The 19,111-nt window shown below is 44.0% G+C and overlaps 1 protein-coding gene across 1 annotated transcript in view; it reads right to left on the bottom strand.

The window, feature by feature from the left end:
- Nucleotides 1–3,551: 3,551 nt before the first annotated feature.
- Nucleotides 3,552–19,111, bottom strand: part of CFAP221 (cilia and flagella associated protein 221) — a 79,997-nt gene continuing 64,437 nt past the window's right edge. Inside the window, exons 20-24 of the mRNA XM_057746146.1 lie at nucleotides 17,709–17,867; nucleotides 16,257–16,348; nucleotides 10,422–10,514; nucleotides 9,681–9,776; nucleotides 3,552–3,753 (exon numbers count right to left, since the gene is read on the bottom strand). Of these exons, the coding sequence (XP_057602129.1) occupies nucleotides 3,645–3,753; nucleotides 9,681–9,776; nucleotides 10,422–10,514; nucleotides 16,257–16,348; nucleotides 17,709–17,867 (549 nt within the window). The 3' untranslated portion in view covers nucleotides 3,552–3,644. The remainder of the gene's footprint in view (nucleotides 3,754–9,680; nucleotides 9,777–10,421; nucleotides 10,515–16,256; nucleotides 16,349–17,708; nucleotides 17,868–19,111) is intronic.

Raw genomic sequence — 19,111 nt, 5'->3', positions numbered from 1 at the left:
CTGTAATGACAAAATTTTGATGTTGACCAAAACTTGAATACAGTATAGAGTATACACACAGTCTGGCTTTGTCAACATACTGTAAACATTATTAAAAACTTGCACATGCCTTTCCCTCTTTCTTTCTCTCTAGCATGCCTTGTATGGCTCTGCAGAGAACTGTTGCTTTCTTTCTAGTGCCCAAGCTGTCACAACTTGCTCAACGGGAGCCCCTTTCAGCTGGCTCCTTTATCCTTTAAAATTGCCCTGGATCATTCTGAAAGCATACTTTCTTTCTGGCAACACATTGGTGCTACAGGCCCATCTTAACTATCCGTGCTCTGAGATATAGAATTGGATGCTTTCCAAGGCTCCTTGCTTCCTTTTGGGGAATTGTACTTGAGACCAAAATCTAGGAGCTTGGGGCATACATTAGACCACTCTACTTGACCTTGGGAGTGGGTGCTATCACAGCGGCCACTTTAGAGGCAGACCCCGAAAAGATAGATTTTTTAAATGTCATGGAATCATGCCATTTTAAATTTAACTTCAATTTAACTGACTAAACAAACCTTGTTCTAATATAAAATATTTTTTTTGGTCTTTTAATACCAGCTTCCCCACTGCCACAAATACAACGTTCTCTTACTAACTTTAATGTGCATGGTGTCTATTATAATACTGACCCAAGAAGACCAAATTAGACCCTGGGTCCCTTGTCTAGGCTGCACTGCACAGCTCCCTCTCACTTCCAAGATCCTATTTTTTGCCGACTGTCATCCTTTGGTACCTTTTTGACATCAGAAACTGACACTTCCGGTGATGACTATAGTGTGGACAGTTGGACTGAGTAATATCAGCTCATTGAGGGATAAATGAAGTGACTTTTTCCCCCCCAATAATTGCTACCAGCTGTACTCTTCAAACCATCTGATCTCCTACTTACTAGCAGGCTCCCTAAGGATGCACAGTCCAAATCTATAATTTGTCAGTCAATATTGGTTACTGAGACAGTATCATTTTGGTTAAGACTCAGTCTTATTGTCTGTTTTGAAACTTCAAACTCATCTTTCATCCAAACTGCCCAGACCACGTCAGCAACCTCCCCCCCAGTATAGACTAGCCGTGTGGCTCTACTGACTTGGTTACCGGGGGGGGGGGGGGGGGGGGGGGAGGTGGGGGTGTCAGTCTGCTCTTTTGCCCATAGCTCTTCTCCTAGGGATGCTTCATCTGGTAGGAAGGACAGAAAGAGGAAGAATGATGTTTCTTTCCATGATTGCTTACTGGAGGCCCTCCTTCCTGTAGGTCATGATGTGAACAGCTGAGGCTGGTAGTAACCACCTTCCTGTCTTCTCTGTCCCCCTCTCAGGTAACCCAGCTTGATTTCTGGTGGTGCTGGAGGTAAACGGCACTGCGGGGCAAGAGGAGATTAGTCTTGGTAAGTCCTCTAGACTTAGGATCCAGGGAAAGGTAGGAAACCGTTTAAAGTCCAGAGTAATTAGCTGAGAGTTACAGGATGGGTCCTGGGCATCCTGTTCAGGCAATTCAGATGCATCAGCCTGACGCCCTTGGGAGAGCTTCTTGAAGGCTGGGGTGGGAGGGGAAGTAGCAGGACCACTGGTGCCCCAAGGGTGGCCAGTCTAGCTCCAGGCAGTGGGGACCTGAAGAGTAGCCTATCCTTAGGTTCAGGTCAACTCTACCACTGGGGAGAGTAAGCACGTACAAAGGGGCCCCACCTTTTGTGGGCCTCTAGCTGGTGAGATATTGAGTTGGACCTGAGAAGGGTGTGTGTGTGTGTGTGTGTGTGTGTGTGTGTGTGTGCAAGGGCTTGCGCTGTTCATTACTGGGGGAGTAAGTATTGTCTGTTGATCTGTATATACTTCTAGCTCTTTCCTTTGGATCCTTTCCCCTCAAGTCTTTTCACAACGGCTTTAACAAACTTGCCACAGAGTATCTGAAAAGAAACATTTGTTGAAGACACTGCTGTTGTGTCACCAGACCCCTGTGGCCATGCCTTGGCTGAGTCCTGAGATCTGATTTAGCTCTTTGGTGGTAAGACACAGATGCCCTCAAGCTTCTTCAAGAAAAAGAGGGGCTGTTGTGAGGCGGGGCTCTGGTACTGGGCTGGCTGGGAACCACGCAGCTCAGGGATTGAGGGGCTTCTCACAGGTGAGAAGAAAGTAAGGAGACTTGTTGACTAAATGCCATGTGTTTCCTGAACAGTGAAAACAGGTTGGTTGATAGTGCTGAGCGGTTTTAATTTCCTGTTTCTGATGATTGTGCTGCAGTAGGTGTTAGCATCAGGGAAGCTGGGTACTATATATTTGAGCTCTCTGTTCTAGTTTTGCAAGTTTTCCTTAAGTCTTCCTGCCCTGTGAGTTAAGCAGAGCTCAGATTTTTGATTTTGTTTTGATATTTTGATATTGTTTAATGCCAGGTATACTTTTCGCATGTCCTAATGTAATCCTCACAGCCCCGTGACAAGTGAGCACTGGAGCCTGTCTAACGGGGAAATGGAAGTTTAGAGATGTTAAGGAAGCTACGGGGTTAGTAAGAAGAGGAACAGGATTCACCTGCCAGCTCTCCTACCTCCCCACAGAGAAAGCCTGGAGCCAGGGCAGAAGAAAGCTAGAGGCAGAACCTGGATACCAAGGGCTTGGGGCCCCCTGGTGGGGAATTTGGACTTTATCCTGGAGGCCAGTGGTTCTCAGTCCTGGCTGCACATCTGACCCACTCGGAGAGCTTTAAAGATTATTACTGCGTGGTTCCCACCCCCAAAAGTCTGATTCAGCTGGGTTATTTTTTTAATTTTTATTTTTTTGGAGTATAGTTGATTAACAATGTTGTGCTAGTTCCAGGTGTACAGCAAAGCAATTCAGTTCTACATATATATATATCCATTATTTTTCAGATTCTTTTCCCATTTAGGTTATTACAGAATATTGAGCAGAGTTCCCTGTGCTGTACAGGAGGTCCTTGATGGTTGTCTATTTTAAATATAGCAGTGATTCAGCTGGTTTTTATAAGGCTCTCCAAGTGATTCTGTCCTGCAGCCAGCTCATGCATGAGAATGGATTCACACAGTCAAAAGGCCTGGTTTTTACTGATTGTTCACAGGGACTCCTGCCCCGATGCAAAGCCCTCCTGCCCCAACCGCTTCTGAGTCCTCACAGAGGTGTTATCCTTTTCTCCCAAGCCAGTCTGCAAGCTCTAGTCGCCCCACAGCGTCCCCTCCATTTCCAGCCCTGCCACCCACCTGTGTCTGCCCCCTGCACAGCTGCTGGGGGAGCCAGTGTCCCCATCAGCACCACTCTTTCCGGGAGCAGCTGCCAAAGCCAGAGTCAGAGATGCTCAGGGGCCCTGGAGCTGGCAGGGGAGCAGACCCTCCCAACCCAGGGAGGCCTGCCTCTGGCTCCCAGCCTCTCAGAACTCTGGAAGCCTTTGCGCCTGCACTAAATCTTGCACCAAGAAGCTCCAAACATTGCTGTCATACTAATGATATTTTATTTTGAAAAAGAAAAACTATAATTTAAAATTATACACATCATCCACATTTCAATTTTTTTCTCTAGAAACTTTAATTCCCCAAATGGCTGGAACACAGACACAGAGGACCACGGTGACCTGCAGAAAGCAAGTGAGAGGAACTGACCCCCTGGTGATTGTTATTCTAGAATCAGGTACGAGTTGAGAGCTTTGCTCCGCAGATTCTTCATCTCCTCAAGTACCTTTTCTCCTGCCTTCTCCATTGGCTGTGCTTGGTCTTCCGCCTCTCTAAATATATATATAAAAAAACACAAACCAGACAAGGACACATCAGGGCACCTCGTGAAACACTCAGGTCACCCACCACCACCCTGCTGCTGGGCCCAGCGTTGCCACTGATGTCTTGTGACGATTGGAGGAGCTGTTTATCCACATACACAGTTTAAACTACACTAAGCGATCATTTAGTTACCAGTGAAAACACCAATCTCAGCTGCACCAGTTTCTTAGCAGAGCCAAGTGACCCACACTCTCAGCCTCCGTTTCTAGACATACACATGGTGCAATTCCCATCCCCCAGGATTGTTGCAAAGGAGAAACAAGAACTTATTTGTACACATTCCAGTATGATGGCTTCTAAAGGCTCAGTCGGTGAAAGTTGATTCTTCGTGTTTATGAGTAAAGTGGACACATAGTATCTCTGACAATGACTCCAGAAGGTGGGAATCAAGAGGGAGGGTTCTACACCTGAGTCAAGGAGTGGCTAACGTGCAGCCCGGATGTTGCCCACGTGGCAGTAGAACTTTCCAAGTATCTGGGAGGACATGATGAGTGTATTTGGTTGAAAGCACAGATGTCTAAGGATTGTGAGCTCAGCTATATGATCTGCCCAGATAGAAGAATTCAATACCAAATTAAGTGCTTCTCAGGAATTCCCTGGCAGCCCAGTGGTTAGGACTCTGCTCTTTCACTGCCGAGGGCCTGAGTTTGATCCCTGGCAGGGAACTAAGATCCCACACCAGCTGTGTGGCAATGGCCAAATAAATAAATAAATGAACAACAAACATAAAACAAAACAAAATTAAGCACTTCTCTCCTATGTTCATAGCAGCACTATTTACCATAGCCAAGATATGGAAGCCACCTAAGTGTCCATGGACACATGAATGGATAAAGAAGATGTAACACACATACACAATTGAATACTACTCAGCCATAAAAAAGAATGAAATAGTGCCATCTGCAGCAACATGGGTGGACCTAGAGATGATCATACTGAAAGAAGTAAGCCAGAAAAAGACAAACACCATATGATATCACTTATATGTGGAATATAAGATACGACACAAATGAACTTATCTATGGAACAGAAGCAGACTCACAGACATACAGAACTGACTGATGGTTGCCAAAGGGGCGGGAGAGGATCGAGCGAGAGTCTGTGGATGAGCACATGTAAACTCTTATAATAGGATGGATAAACAATAAGGTCCTACTGCAGAGCACAGGGAACTATACTCAATATCCTGTGATAAACCATCATGGAAAAGAATATGAAAAAGAATATATATGTATAACTCAGTCACCTTCCTGTACACTAGAATCTAACACAACATTGTAAATCAACTATACTTCGGAAAAATCAAAAAAAATAATATTAAGTGCTTCTGAAACATTTCCTAAAAAGGGTGAAATGTGAAGTTTTGGCAAATGTCTGAAAGTTTTTAAAAAGCAGAAAAATCTGAAAATTAAGAACTAAAATTTTCCCTAATGTGTATAATTAAAAAAAAAAACTAACTGGCACCACCTTATGGAATCAGCGTAAAAATATATAGATCATGTCAGCCCTTAAAGATATTAATGATTGAGTGATATTATGATGATATAAGGGGAGCCGAATGATGTGTTGGCAACTAAAGTCACTCTCACAGTTTCCTGGACATTTGGCAATATGATTCTCCACAGTGGGTCTTGAGAGGTTGAGATCACCACAAGGCAGAAAAGTATCTTTCGGGTTGATTACAGCCATTGAGGGAGAGCAGATGATTCTGTGCATCCAGGAAAATAAATATTTGCTAGAAACCAAATAGACAGCAGTCTTCATGGGGACATTAAGTCCCACTGATGTGTTCTTTATCTCTGTCCCTGTCTGACCAACCTCTGGTGTGTGTGTGTGTCTGACTGGGAGGACTCTGTCCACTTCTGGCTGAGGTTGAAGGAGGTTAAGAAAAGGCACAAGTAAGGACAGAGGAGACAAAACTGAGTGTCGGGTAATGCTTGGTATGAGCCAGAGAGAATTTCAGAACCAAATACCTGCTGTACAGCACAGGGAACTCTACTCAATATCTTGTGATAACCTATATGGGAAAAGAATCTGAAAAAGAATAGATATTTGAATATGTATAACTGAACCACTGTGCTGTACACCTGAAACTAACACAACATTGTAAATCAACTATACTTCAATAAAAATTTGAAAAAATGATAAAGAAGTCATCTGTGGGATATCAATCAGTTGGAATACTATGCAGCCAATAAACTGATAATTATATTGATAATTTTGACACATAAAAAATGTACAAAAATAATTTAAACTGCAAAATAGATGAATTCAAAATATCATGGATCTATTTATTGAAAATGTGTGAAATGTATGTGTATTTTGAAAATAAATTGGAAGCTAAGTGGTGCAGAAAATGTTGAGTTCATTGGTTTTTTTGGTAAAGTAGCTGAAATACATTAAAAAAGAAAAGAAGATATTCCACTTCAGGTGAATATATAAAGTAATAAGTTCTATTTCATTTACTAATCAAATGGCATTCAATATTAGCTTCTGTAGTGAAAATGGTGAAAAATCAGGTTAAAGAGCAGTAAGCAAAGAGGTATCAGATATTACCTCACTCATGGGGCAAACCACTTTAAGTCCAGGGGTAATTTTTGAAACTGCAAAAACAAAAAGGGTGGGTTTTGGGACTTCCCTGGTGGTCCAGTGGGTAAGACTCTGAGCCCCCAATGTAGGGGGCCCAGGTTCGATCCCTGGTTGGGGAACTAGATCCCGCATGCATGCTGCAACTAAGAAGTCTGCGTGCTGCAACTAAGACCTGGCATAGCCCGGCACAGCCAAAAATAAATAAATAAATAAAGGTTTTTACTTAAAACTCGTAGTCAACTGGAACCTGAAACAAAATGCAAAGTGCATCTCTTTGCTGAGGTGTTAGAGGTTTTATGTGTTATGTAGTATAACATATTTTATTGTTAATTAGCTGATTAAAACAGATGCTCACTGAAATTCTATTTAAAATTTTTATCTCCTAAATTGTCTTTTGCCAGAAACTGCCGTCTACTTCTTCAGAAGTGTTGGTTTGCTGTAGGCCTTTGCTACTATCACAAACAAACCAAAGGAACCCCATGCTCCTCTAAGATATGTGGGCATTCCTTTCCGAAAAGGCAGGGCCTCCCCAAAACATCCCAAATGAAGAAGACAAACTGAAAAATTTACAACATGCACAAGGAAGGGTAGGTTTCCTTAATATATGAGGCACTCTTACAAATAAGAAAAACACCTTCTACAACATAGGCAAAATAGCCCCTCATGAGAGAAGAAAAATAGGTGATGAGCATATGAAAACTTTTACCGTCACTTGTAAACAAAGAAGTTAAAATTAAAACAATGATATGGTCATTTTAAAATCTATCATATTGGTAAAGAAGAAAAAAAGCCTGACAGGGTAACACGTTGTTCAGGGCATTTGAATGTGGGTATCCTGATCTCTGCTGGTAGGAGGTTTGTTGATGAACTTTCTGGATGGCAGTGAAGCACTATATATATATTAACACCTTAAAATGAACATGGGGGACTTCCCTGGTGGTGCAGTGGTTAAGAATCTACCTGCCAATGCAAGGGACATGGGTTTGATCCCCGGTCTGGGAAGATCCCACATGCTGTGGAGCAACTAAGCCCATGCCCTCTGGAGCCCGAGAGCTACAACTACTGAGCCCACGTGCCGCAACTACTGAAGCCTGCACGCCTAGAGCCCCTCCATTGCAACAAGAGAAGCCACTGTAATGAGAAGCCCCTGCACCGCAAAGAAGAGTAGCTCCCACTCTCCGCAACTAAAAAAAGCCCACACGCAGCAACGAAGACCCAACGAATGCAGCCAAAAAAAATTAATTTATTAATTAATTTTTAAAAAACGAACATGGATCTAGTATTCCAGGAATTTATGCTGAAGAGACAGCCTGATAAGTTTGCAAGGAATTATGGCACAAGGAGGTTTGTTGCAGCATGACTGGCAAGAGCAGAACCCTGAAAAGAGTTAACGTAATCACTGGTAGGTGGATGTGTTGGCACGATGGCACGTCTGCCAGTGAGACATAAAGAGCTGTCTCTGTGTTTATAAATGTATGTTTCTGATACACTGCTAAATAAAAGTCTAGGAGAGAAAACAATATGAACAGTATGACTGGATTCCTATGTGTATTATGTATGCATGTATGTATATAAACACATGTGGTTGGCCCTTTGTATCTATAGGTCCTGCATCTTCAGATTCAACCAACCCCAGATGGAAAAAAATTTCAGAAATTTCCAAAAAGCAAAACTTGAATTTACCGTGCGCTGGAAAATATTTCCAAATCGTTCACACTGTATGAGGTATTATAAGCAATGTAAGATGATGCAGAATATACAGGAAGATTGTGTAGGGTAGATGCAAATCTACACCACTGTTTATAAGGGACTTGAGCATCCCCGTGGATGCCGAAGGACAACTGTGTATATGGCTTAACAAAGTACAATAGGTGCTTACGGTTTATTAAACAAACAAATACTTGGAAGACCACACATCAAAATGTACAAGTTACTGCCTCTGGGTGGTAGGATTATTGTTTTTATTTTATTCTTTATATTTTTCTGCATTTTCTAACATTTTAATAATAAAAAAGACTTTTTTTTCAGTAGCATTTAAAAAAAATCAGATTTGTTTATTTTAATTAAAAAAATTTTATTTTTATTTTTATTTTTTTTGGCCGTGCAGTGTGAGGGATGTTAGTTCTCCAGCCAGGCATTGAACCTACGACATTCCCCCACCGTCCACCGGCCCTGCAGTGGAAGCACAGAGTTCTAACCACTGGACTGCCAGGGGAGTCCCCAAAAAAGGATTTTTTTGGAAGATTTAGTATTTATTTATTTTTGGCTGTGCTGGGTCTTTGTTGCTGCGCATGGGCTTTCTCTAGTTTTGGGGGCTAGAGAAAGGGGGCTACTCTTCATTGTGGTGCATGGGATTCTCATTGCGCTGGCTTCTTTTGTTGTGGAGCATGGGCTCTAGGTGCTTGGGCTCCAGTAGTTGCAGCACAAGGGCTCAGTAGTTGTGGCTTATGGGCTCTAGAGCACAGGCTCAGTAGTTGTGGCACATGGGCTTAGTTGCTCCACGGCATGTGGAATCTTGCCGGCCCAGGGATCAAACCCATGCCCCCTGCATTGGCAGGTAGATTGTTAACCACTGCACCACCAGGGAAGTCCCAAAAAAGGATTTTCTTAAAGAGAAAAAGAATTCTAAAAAGGATATCTGGAATTTCAAACTTACAAATCATATGAACTCTGGTGGTTATTTACCAAAGTATTCTTCGAAATCAATTTTGAAGGATGATGGTTTGCTCAGCTAGTTGGCCCCTGAGGGAGAGGCGAAGGGAAGAAATCATGTGTGCTGAGTGCCGAGTGCACACCCAGCATCTGGAGAGGTGTCTTCACACCGCTATCTCATTTAATCCTCACAGCTGAGGGAGGTTTTGTTTTCTGTGAGGCCAGTTACTGAAGACAAGCAACGTGGCTGGAGGTGGCATGGCTGCTGAATGGGATGCCGCCCCGGGTCTCACTGGGCTCCAGAGCCTGGGCTCCTTATACTGCATGAAGCTCCTTCAGCTCTTCATAAGAAACACACAGCTCTGAAATTACATGGTAAGCAAATGGGAAAAGTCCTGTTTAGAACTCCGTTCTAGTATATGTGCTGCCGAAGCGAGCACTAGAACTCCGTTCTAAAGGCTTATCTGCCAACAACATTTGAGGGAGCGTCGCTATGCATAAAATATACATCTAAATAAATGAAGCGCTGGAAATGTGTCCCTTTGACACCAAACAACATGACAGTTCAGTACGTCCTGTAGGACAGATTTTACCCCAGGTCACCTCTTCCTAAGGCATAAAATCATGCACTTACTTCTCCTTCTTGGTGTCCTTGTAGTCCAACATCGGGAATTCCACCTGGATCATTTCTGGAGTCAGCATGATGTCCATACTCTGTTCACAGAGCTCGCTGAAAAGGAATAAAATGGAAGAATATTGTGACCATTTAAGAGTTATGCAATTCCTTCAACAGTACTCCCACCTACTCTTCTTGACTCTATGTTAAGGAAAGTAACAAGGCTGATAAATAGCCATCTACCAACCAACAGTAGTAAGAATGGTCTTTTACTGGGTTGGCCAAAAAGTTCGTTTGGGTTTTTCTCGGAAAATCCCAAACGAAATTTTCGGCCAACGCAATGTAAGTAGAGAACAAAAAGCAGTTTAAAAATGGGTTACAGAATTCATATTCTTTTTAAGTGCACGTGGAACATTTACCAATATTGACCATATCTTGGAAAATAAGGAAAGCATGAATGTTTCAAAAGATTTAAATCATTCAGAGAATGTTATATGGCCACATGATTGAGAAATCAATAGCAAAGAAGATAACTAAAAAAATCCACAGCTGCTTTAAAAATGAAACAAGATGGTTCTAAATAATCTCCGGGGAGAGAAGGAATCCTAGCATCTAATCTAGTTTGGGGTATGACTGGGTGTTAGCCGTGTCTCCGCTGGGATGCAAGCTCAGGCACTGTGTGCTCCTTGGAAACCTCTCATAGCACCTGGCGTATTTCTGGGAAACAGACTGCACTAGAGACCAAAGGTAGAAGAGTACCGTTCGACCGTCTCCATCCTGTCTTCTTCTGGTAAGGCGTCGAGAACGGCAGGGACGTCTATAGGAAGCATGGCTAAATTGAAGGAATCACAGCTGTGGAAAAATCACACGAGCAGCCAAGGATAAATGACCACATTAGTAGTGCTGGGGTCTTTACACAATTTTCTAAAGCTCTTTTATTTTACCACTGGTATTTTACGCTACCATTCTGTCCTCCTTCATTCCTGGAAACCCACTCGTGTCTCCCTAGAGGTAAAGGCAGGGGGTGCAACAGGTACCAGTCAAACCCGAGAGAATGGTGCCACATAAGGCATTTCCCAGAGTTTAGAAACAGAATTGTCAGCCTTGTCATGTCTAAACTTACAGTATTCCCTGGGGACGTGGGGGTAGTTAGATAGTCCGCTCTTTGTTTTTAATATTTTTTCCCACATTTATATTCTTCCTTAGTTGTTTATTCAATTTTGAACCTCCTCCCCACCCCCTTATGCACTGTTTGGTGTTATAATTTTAGAGCTTTATATAAAAATTACATTAAAAGAATTGAGATAGGGAGAAAAAACACTTAACATTGGTAGCAGATTTCTGTTTCAAGTTGGTGGAACAAACATTCACCTTTAAAAAAATTTTTCCCTGTTTTCCCTGTTTAATACGCAAAACTGTGCCTGCTTGCCAAGCACAGAGCTTGGCTGAGTACGACTGTGGCCCATGGTTTTACACCTGTAAAAGAGTGAGGAGGGTCTCTACCAACTAATATGGAGTGATGTTCAGGAGATGTTGTAGGTGAAAAAAGCAAGATGCAGAAGAGCTTATCCAGTGTGCCACTTTTTGTGTAAGAAAGAGGGAAAATAAGACAAATACATATATTCTGTTTAGCATTACAAAGAGAAGCATGGGAAAGGTTTTAGAAGATCAAGCTGGCTACCAACAAGGGTGGAAGGAAGATGGGAACAGAGGGACACATCTCTGAGTTTGACTTTTTGTGTAGTTTTGAACTTGGTAAGCGTGTTATGTTCTACATATTCAAAAAACAAAGTTAAATCAATATGAAAGGGATTAAAACCCCCCAAAACTGAAAGCAAACTGAAACACATAAAATTTCACACACATTCCATAATCACATTGGAGGAAAAGAAAGAGAGAAAGAGGGAGGGAGAGAAAGAAAAAGAAAAAGGAAAGAAGGAAGGAAGGAGAAAAGGAAGGAGTTATATTCAGTATCCTGTAATAACCTATAAGGGAAAAAAGAATCTGAAAAAGGATATACATATATATGTATGAATATATATATATGTGGCTACGTCACTGGGTGCATCTGAAACTTTGAGATCAACTATACTTCAATTTAAAAAATACTTTAAGGGACTTCCTAGGTGGGGCAGTGGGTAAGAATCTGCCTGCCGATGCAAGGGACACGGGTTCGATCCCTGCTCCAGGAAGATCCCACATGCCGCGGAGCAACTAAGCCCGTGCGCCACAACTATTGAGCCTGAGCTCTAGAGCCTGTGAGCCACAACTATTGAGCCCATGTGCCGCAACTATGAAGCCCACGTGCCTAGAGCCCGTGCTCTGCAATGAGATGCCACCACAATGAGAAGCCCGCGCACCACAATGAAGAGTAGCCCCCGCTCGACGCAACTAGAGAAAGCCCGTGTGCAGCAACAAAGACCGAACACAGCCAATAAAATAAATAAATAAAATAAATTTATTAAAAAAAAAATACTTTAAGGGGGACTTCCCTGGTGGGGCAGTGGTTAAGAATCCGCCTGCCAATGCAGGGGACATGGGTTCAAGCTCTGGCCCGGGAAGATCCCACATGCCACGCAGCAACTAAGCCCGTGTGCCACAACTACTGAGCCTGCGCTCTAGAGCCTGAGAGCCACAACTATCGAGCCCATGTGCCCTAGAGCCCATGCCCACAACAAGAGAAGATACTGCAATAAGAAGCCCACACGCCACAATGAAGAGTAGCCCCCACTCTCCGCAACTACAGAAAGCCCACGCGCAGCAACGAAGATCCAATGCAGCCAATAAATAAAAAAAAAATTAAATAAATAAATTTGAAAAGTAAACAAATTAAAATAAATAAATAAATAAAAAATACTTTAAGGGACTTTCCTGGTGGCACAGTGGTTAAGAATCCTCCTTCCAATGCAGGGGACGCGGATTCGATCCCTGGTGGGGGAACTAAGATCCCACATGCCACGGGCCACGAAGCCCGCCAGCAGCAACTACTGAGCATGTGTGCCACAACTAGAGAGCCTGGGTGTTGCAACTACAGAGTCCACGTGCCACAACTAGGGAGAAGTCTGAGTGCCACAATGAAAGATCCCGTGTGAAATACATCTGAACTCTATTTACTCTGCTTGTTTATTAAAGTGGTTATAGGTGAAGCAATTCTGAAACTGTCTTTGACGGTCTGTAAAATTGAGTGAGTGAATGTGTTAGGACACCGGGGTTCTCACAGGGGAAGAAGAGACAGATAACTATGGAACTGGGGAAAAGCAAGCACTACCTCCATGAATGTGGACCAGGATTACAAGCACCAGTGTAGATTCATGATTTCTAAAGTGGGTATGTGTAAGTATATGTGTGTTTATGTGCACATGGACATGTGTATATGTGTGTATATGTGTGTGGTTGTGTATTTTTGTATGAATATGTACATAGGTGTGTATGTGTGTGCATATACATATATATGTATTTCCCCACATACACAGTCTGGCTTGTCTGCTGAGGAGGCCAAGAGACAATCCCCTCTCTGCCCCCAGTAGCAATGTGTGCACTAGGAACCCAGATTTTGGTCTCTAACACCATTCCTCACTGAAAAGGGACCTGGCCTCCACCACAGAGATTAGTCCTGTTTACTGACTTCCTGACATAGAATGTAGGTTCTCAGGGACAGTGAGACTTCAGAGCGTGTGTGGCCGAGGAGAGGGTGGGAGAAGGTGGACACCTGGACCACTCTCTGGGGCCAGGCTGGTCTGGAAGACAGAATGGCAACAACCAAGGTTTTTCATGAGACCAAACTTACCTAAATTTTAAATTCTGAGACCATGTCCCTCTTACTTTTCCATGTTTTAATATGTTTCTCTGCAATCGAAAGGGTGGTGGCAGTGGGTGGTGGTTGGGTGTTTTGTTTTGCTTTGTTTTGTTTCATGCCTTTCTTGGAAAAGTAAAACTCTGACAACCTTGAGTCAGCTCCTAAGATTCTTCTATTTCACTCATCTATAAAATCCCAAAGTCTGGGCAGCACTGGATCAGATGATTTCTTTGTTGCTGCTGACTTAGATTTCACAGAAGTCACAGAGACTCAATAAATTCTCTCTGAATTTATCAATGATCTAAGAACCCAAGTAAGCTGTTTTGATAATTATGAATGCGGAAATGACGTAGAATAAACATTAAATAGTGATACTGCATGGTTTAACAATAAACAGATAACTCTCAGGGGTGAAAATACAGGGGAAATACCAGCTAAGAAATAGGTAATCCACTCAAGAAAAATGACTGCAAATTTGAAGTATCATTAGTGGATCTGAAGGAAGTTTAAAAAGGAATACCATTATAGTTTTGTAAGGCTTTTAGAAATAAAAACATGATCTAGAATCTTACATCATGGAAATCCATGATAAAGAAATAAAGACTCCTCTCTTGGTTTTATAATCTGTTATGCAATTATGGTTTATTTTGAAACAAATTAGCCCAACAGAGCACTCAGGCACAGAAGCTGTAGGTAACAACTCCTAGTCAGGGAGTTTTCTTTAATTCATGTAGAATCATGTTTAATTCATGGTTAATTCAAGCCCAAGGTAACTGCATTCTGACTGCCTTTTGAAAGAACAGCCTCGGGAGATTTTCCCAAGGACATTGCTTTGGGAAAAAAAAAAAAAAGCAGGATTTGTTCCCTTAATTCCTGAGACCCATGCTTGCTGACAGCTGGTGGACCCCAGCCACCTCCACGCCCCACTCTTTCTCAGTTTGTGTATTCAGTCTCTGGACAGTACCCACACCCAGCTCTGTTTGGTCTACTGATGACAGGGGTCCATTCTGAAGTGTCCTCACCCCACAGCAAAATGAGGTGATGTGTCCAGGTGGTGGCAGGTCATTGCCATCTGATGGCAACAGAGTCACAGCAAGGTTAAGTGGTTGGGGGGGAGGGGGGTGGGTGGAGGGCAGAAGCGGGAAGGGGTATTAAGGATGGTGCAAAATGTACCACTTAAGTCCACACAAGCGCCCGTTTCACAGATGAGGAAATCACTGCTCAAAGGGCTTCAGTAATAGGTAACTTGCCCAGGGACAAAGCGGGTGACAGTGCTAGCAGGTTATGAGGCAGATCTCTCAGACGCCAAAGCGTTCCTTCTCCCTGCAAGATCACTGTTCCCCCCACCCCTCGTTCAGGAGACTTCAGATTTTAGAAATATGGTAACGTTACCAAACAAAAGTCTGTGTGCCCAACGCACAAGTGAGGCCAAGCAACCCAACATGGGAGTTTGGAGCAGAAAAAGGTGTAATGCAGGGCCATGCAAGAATGGGTGGCTTGTGCTCGAAAAACCTGCACTCCCTGATGGTTTTCAGGGAGAAGTTTTTAAAGGCAAAATTTGGTGTGAAGGCTGCAGGGTGTCTGACCTTTTTCTGACTGGCTGGTGGTGAGGTACAGACATCTCCTTCATGTCCTCTGCTGTAGCTCCTCTCTGCAATACCCAGATAACAGTATCTGGTGCACATTCCTGAGTTGTCTTACAGATGCCGAAATTCCCACCAAATAGAAGAAGTTAATTACTTGATGACCATGGGCCCCCAGACCTACTGGAGCCTGAGGATTGACGATGAGACACCGCGCTGTAACCTCAACACCAACCAATCAGAGAACTGTGTGCGAGCTGGTCGTACCCTGCAACCTCCTCCCTCACCTGGCCTTTAGACATGCTTCCCTGAATGCCCTCGGGGACTTGGGGCTTTCTGGGCTTTAGCAATTCCAATCCTGAATGTCTATCTGAAAAAAACTCTAATTCGAAAAGATACATGCACCCTTATGTTTACAGCAGCACTATTTACAATAGTCAAGACATGGAAGCAACTTAAGTGTCCATCAACAGGTGGACGAATAAAGAAGATGTGGCACATGTATACAGTGGAATAGTACTCAGCTGTAAAAAGGAACGAAATAATGCCATTTGCAGAAACATGGATGGACCTAGAGATGATCATACTAAGTGAAGTGAGTCAGACAGAGAAAGACAAATATCATATGATATCATTTATATGTGAAATCTAAAAAAGTATTAATGAACTTCTTTACAAAACAGAAATAGACTCACAGACATAGAAAACAAACTTTGGTTACCACAGTGGATAGTGGTGGGGTGGAGGTGGGGGGGATAAATTAGGAGTTTGGGATTAACATATACACATTACCATATATAAAACAGATCACCAACAAGGACCTACTGCATAGCACAGGGAATTATAGTCAATATACTGTAATAATCTATAAGGGAAGAGAATGTAAAAAAAGAATATATATATATATACATACATACACATATATATATAACTGAATCACTTTGCCATACACCTACCTGGAACTAACATAACATTGTAAATCAACTATACTTCAATAAAAGTTAAAAAAATAAAGTATGTCTCAGTTAAGATAGAGTCAAGATATGAAGATCAGTTCCACATCATCATATTCCTATATTCCTCCGACTAGCAGACTTCCCTCATGATACACTGAAAGTATGCTTTGATGTTATTGGCAGGTAACATCCGGGGTCACAGCCTCTGCAGTCTGTGGGGCCCACACACCTCTGTGAGACGAGAGGGAGCTGGGCTTACCTCTGCGTCGTCTCTATCTTAGAGGTTTCAGGCAGGGATGAGAGGACCAGGCACTGGAACTTCTTCCAGGTCATCACTCCTGGAATGATGTCCTGTAATAGAGCCAGCACAGGGGGACCACAGGTAAAGTCTAGGAGGCACTTCTGTTTCATTCAACCGAATATTTTTCACTCTTAAAAGCCGAGCTCCAAAATTTATCACTTCATTAAGTTTAGTTGAATTTTTCTGAAGCTAAAAAAGACAACTGCTCCAGCAAAGGGCGTTCAACAAGGCAACAGGAATTAACATAGGGAGGAAGGAGAGGTGCCTGCCCCTGACTTAGGAGGCACAGGAGCAAAGGTCCTGGTGATGGAGGGCAGGTCTGGCCTTTCACTTTGTTTTGATTACGTGAATGTGATGCTAATGCAACATTCAAAGGATGGGTCAGTTCATCAAAGGGCTTTCCAGGCAGGGGTAAGCATGTGCAACTGCACAGAAAATGCAAGGAGGGCGCTGTCAGGAGACCACCGAGTGTGGGGCGGGTGACGGGGGTTACAGGAATGAGGCTGGAGAGGCAGGCTGGTCACGAAGTGCCTTGTGGGCCAAGATAATGAGCTGGAGTTGCTCCCATGGGTGGCGGGGACCATGGAGGGTTTCCAAACTGGAAAACGACAGGATCAGATTTGTGTGGAAGGAAGGCTCCTTGGGAGGGTGACGATGTGGTGCTGGGCCCCGGGGTGCAGGAGAGGGAGTCACGGGGTGTGTGAGGCAGGCTGGTGGGATCCTGGGGTGGCTGGATGCGGGGCTGGGGAAGGGGGGGAGAGCGAGGACCACAGGGGTCAGTGCTCGAGTTGTAGAACTAAGAGGCGGAAGGCAATGTGGGAAGAGGAGTGAGGCAGGGTTGCCCGGAGTGGGGCCGAGACATTGACCTAAGTTAGGGTTTTATCGAGTGTGGAGGGGTGAGGGCAACCTCAGGAGACTCTGCTGGACACTGAGGTCAGGTTGGTTATTCGGGGGAAGAAGGAGCTCTCGGGAGCCTCTTCCTCACTGTGCATTTGTCACATCACCACCTTGTCCGTTCTGACGTTTCTATCCTTGTTGGGGACCAAACAAAGAGGGGGTCAGACCATGGGGTTATGGCCACCATGTGACTGTTTTTACATGGTTGCAACAGAGATAAAATGAATATTGGGCATGACCTTCAAGGGGAAGAGAGAATAAGAATGTTGAAAAGGGGACAACATGAAGCCTAGGAGGTGGGTACAGGTGGCCGGGGGTGGTGCTAAGTCCCCACCTGCCCCCCTCAGGGCTGGGGCATAAGAGTGTCCACATCGCCATGGTTACCACCCTTGTCCTGCAGCGGTGGCTGCAAACCCTCCTTTTCTTGGTTCCAGCTGTGACCCTCCCTCCTTGTCCTCTGCCCATGACCACAGCCTGGGGCCAGCTCTGCTGCTGAGCCTGGGATGGCTTTACCGTGTGATGGAGAAACTGCTTCTGGGTCAGAGGGATGCTGGAGCCGCAGTGCAACTCCTTGGTGAACTTGTACTTGGGGTGGGAGCACAGATGGTAATCGATCAAGGTTTCTGTGTAGGTCAGAGGGTGCTTCACGGCAAATAACCCTGGGCTGGGATTCTGCAGAAGAAGGAGAGAAGAAAAAGTCTCTTTAGTTGCTCAGCTTCCTCCTCGGGCAGAGGACAGGTGTCAGCTAAGGTTCCCCATGGCTCCCACCTGCACTAATGCTCTGACTCCATGTCAGTCACCCTGTGTGGGAAAGAGAAGCAGGAGAGCAAGGGTGGCTTCAGATGGACAGTGGTCAGTCATTTCACAAATGTCGCTTTTCTGGTGGAAAAGCTTCATTACATACCACGTGGACTTACTAAGCTCCCGTGGAAACAAGTACAAATGAAATCACAGCTTAAACAGCTTAAAGTATTTGTTTCTAAATTTGATCAATTAGGGGGATTTATTAAATAAGCAAACTGGTTTTAAAAAGCAAATGAGCTTCTGGTTTTGGAAACAAAAAATAGCTTCTTAAAAACCACTTTAAAGAGAAGACAAAAGAGAGGGTGGCATTTGATATACCAGGAAACGTCAACATTTAACATTGTTTTGGTGTTGTTTTTAATTCAGGAAGGCTCCATTTGGATGTAGTATCTGGCTTTAAGTGAGATCCTGTTTTTTACTAATTTTCCAGCAGAACTAATGGAGGCACAGAGCAATTATATCAAAATATACAAAAATGTGGGGCCTTTTAATGTTCCTTCTGGGGCCTGTCCAACAAAAACTCAGCTCTTGTCCCAAACAACATAGCTTTTAGCTCCCTCACGGTTAATTTCAGATGTTTAGGAATCACTAAGTTGAGATTCTATTCTTTTTGTTTGGTTGGTTGCACAATTTTTTAAAAAACAATTGAAAAAGAACACAAAACTCAGGGCTGGAAGGTTGGGAGGACATGAGGCAAAAGGAGGAGGCCCTGGTGAGACAAAGCTGGGGAGGCTGAGGATGCAGAGGAAGGCAGGTGTGGGTGGAAGTGGGCACGTGTCCTGTGCAGGTCCCCTAAACGCACCAGGGTGCGAGAACATGACGGAAGAAGTGAAGGACAGGAGACAGAGTGAGTGCCCAGCCTGGGCCGCCCAGGTGCTCTGCACACAATTACTTCCTGAGATGTCCCGAAATAGGGAGAGCAGCGGAATCTGGAGGCTGCTGACCCCTGCCACCAAGAGTCACCCCTGTGGTGACAAAGGACAATCAGGACAGCCCCTGGGAAGGCACCCTGGAGGGAGTCGGGCCGGATGACAGAGGCCGCAGCTGGGCCTGGTCACAGTGCGACCAGGAGGCGGAGTCACTGATGGGGGAGGGGCCGGCTGCCTCAGGGG

This window comes from Hippopotamus amphibius, chromosome 8 (genome assembly GCF_030028045.1).
Source record: "Hippopotamus amphibius kiboko isolate mHipAmp2 chromosome 8, mHipAmp2.hap2, whole genome shotgun sequence".
Lineage (NCBI taxonomy): Eukaryota > Metazoa > Chordata > Mammalia > Artiodactyla > Hippopotamidae > Hippopotamus > Hippopotamus amphibius.
Note: the sequence above shows the minus strand (reverse complement) of the source record. Positions and strands in the feature narration are given on the sequence as shown.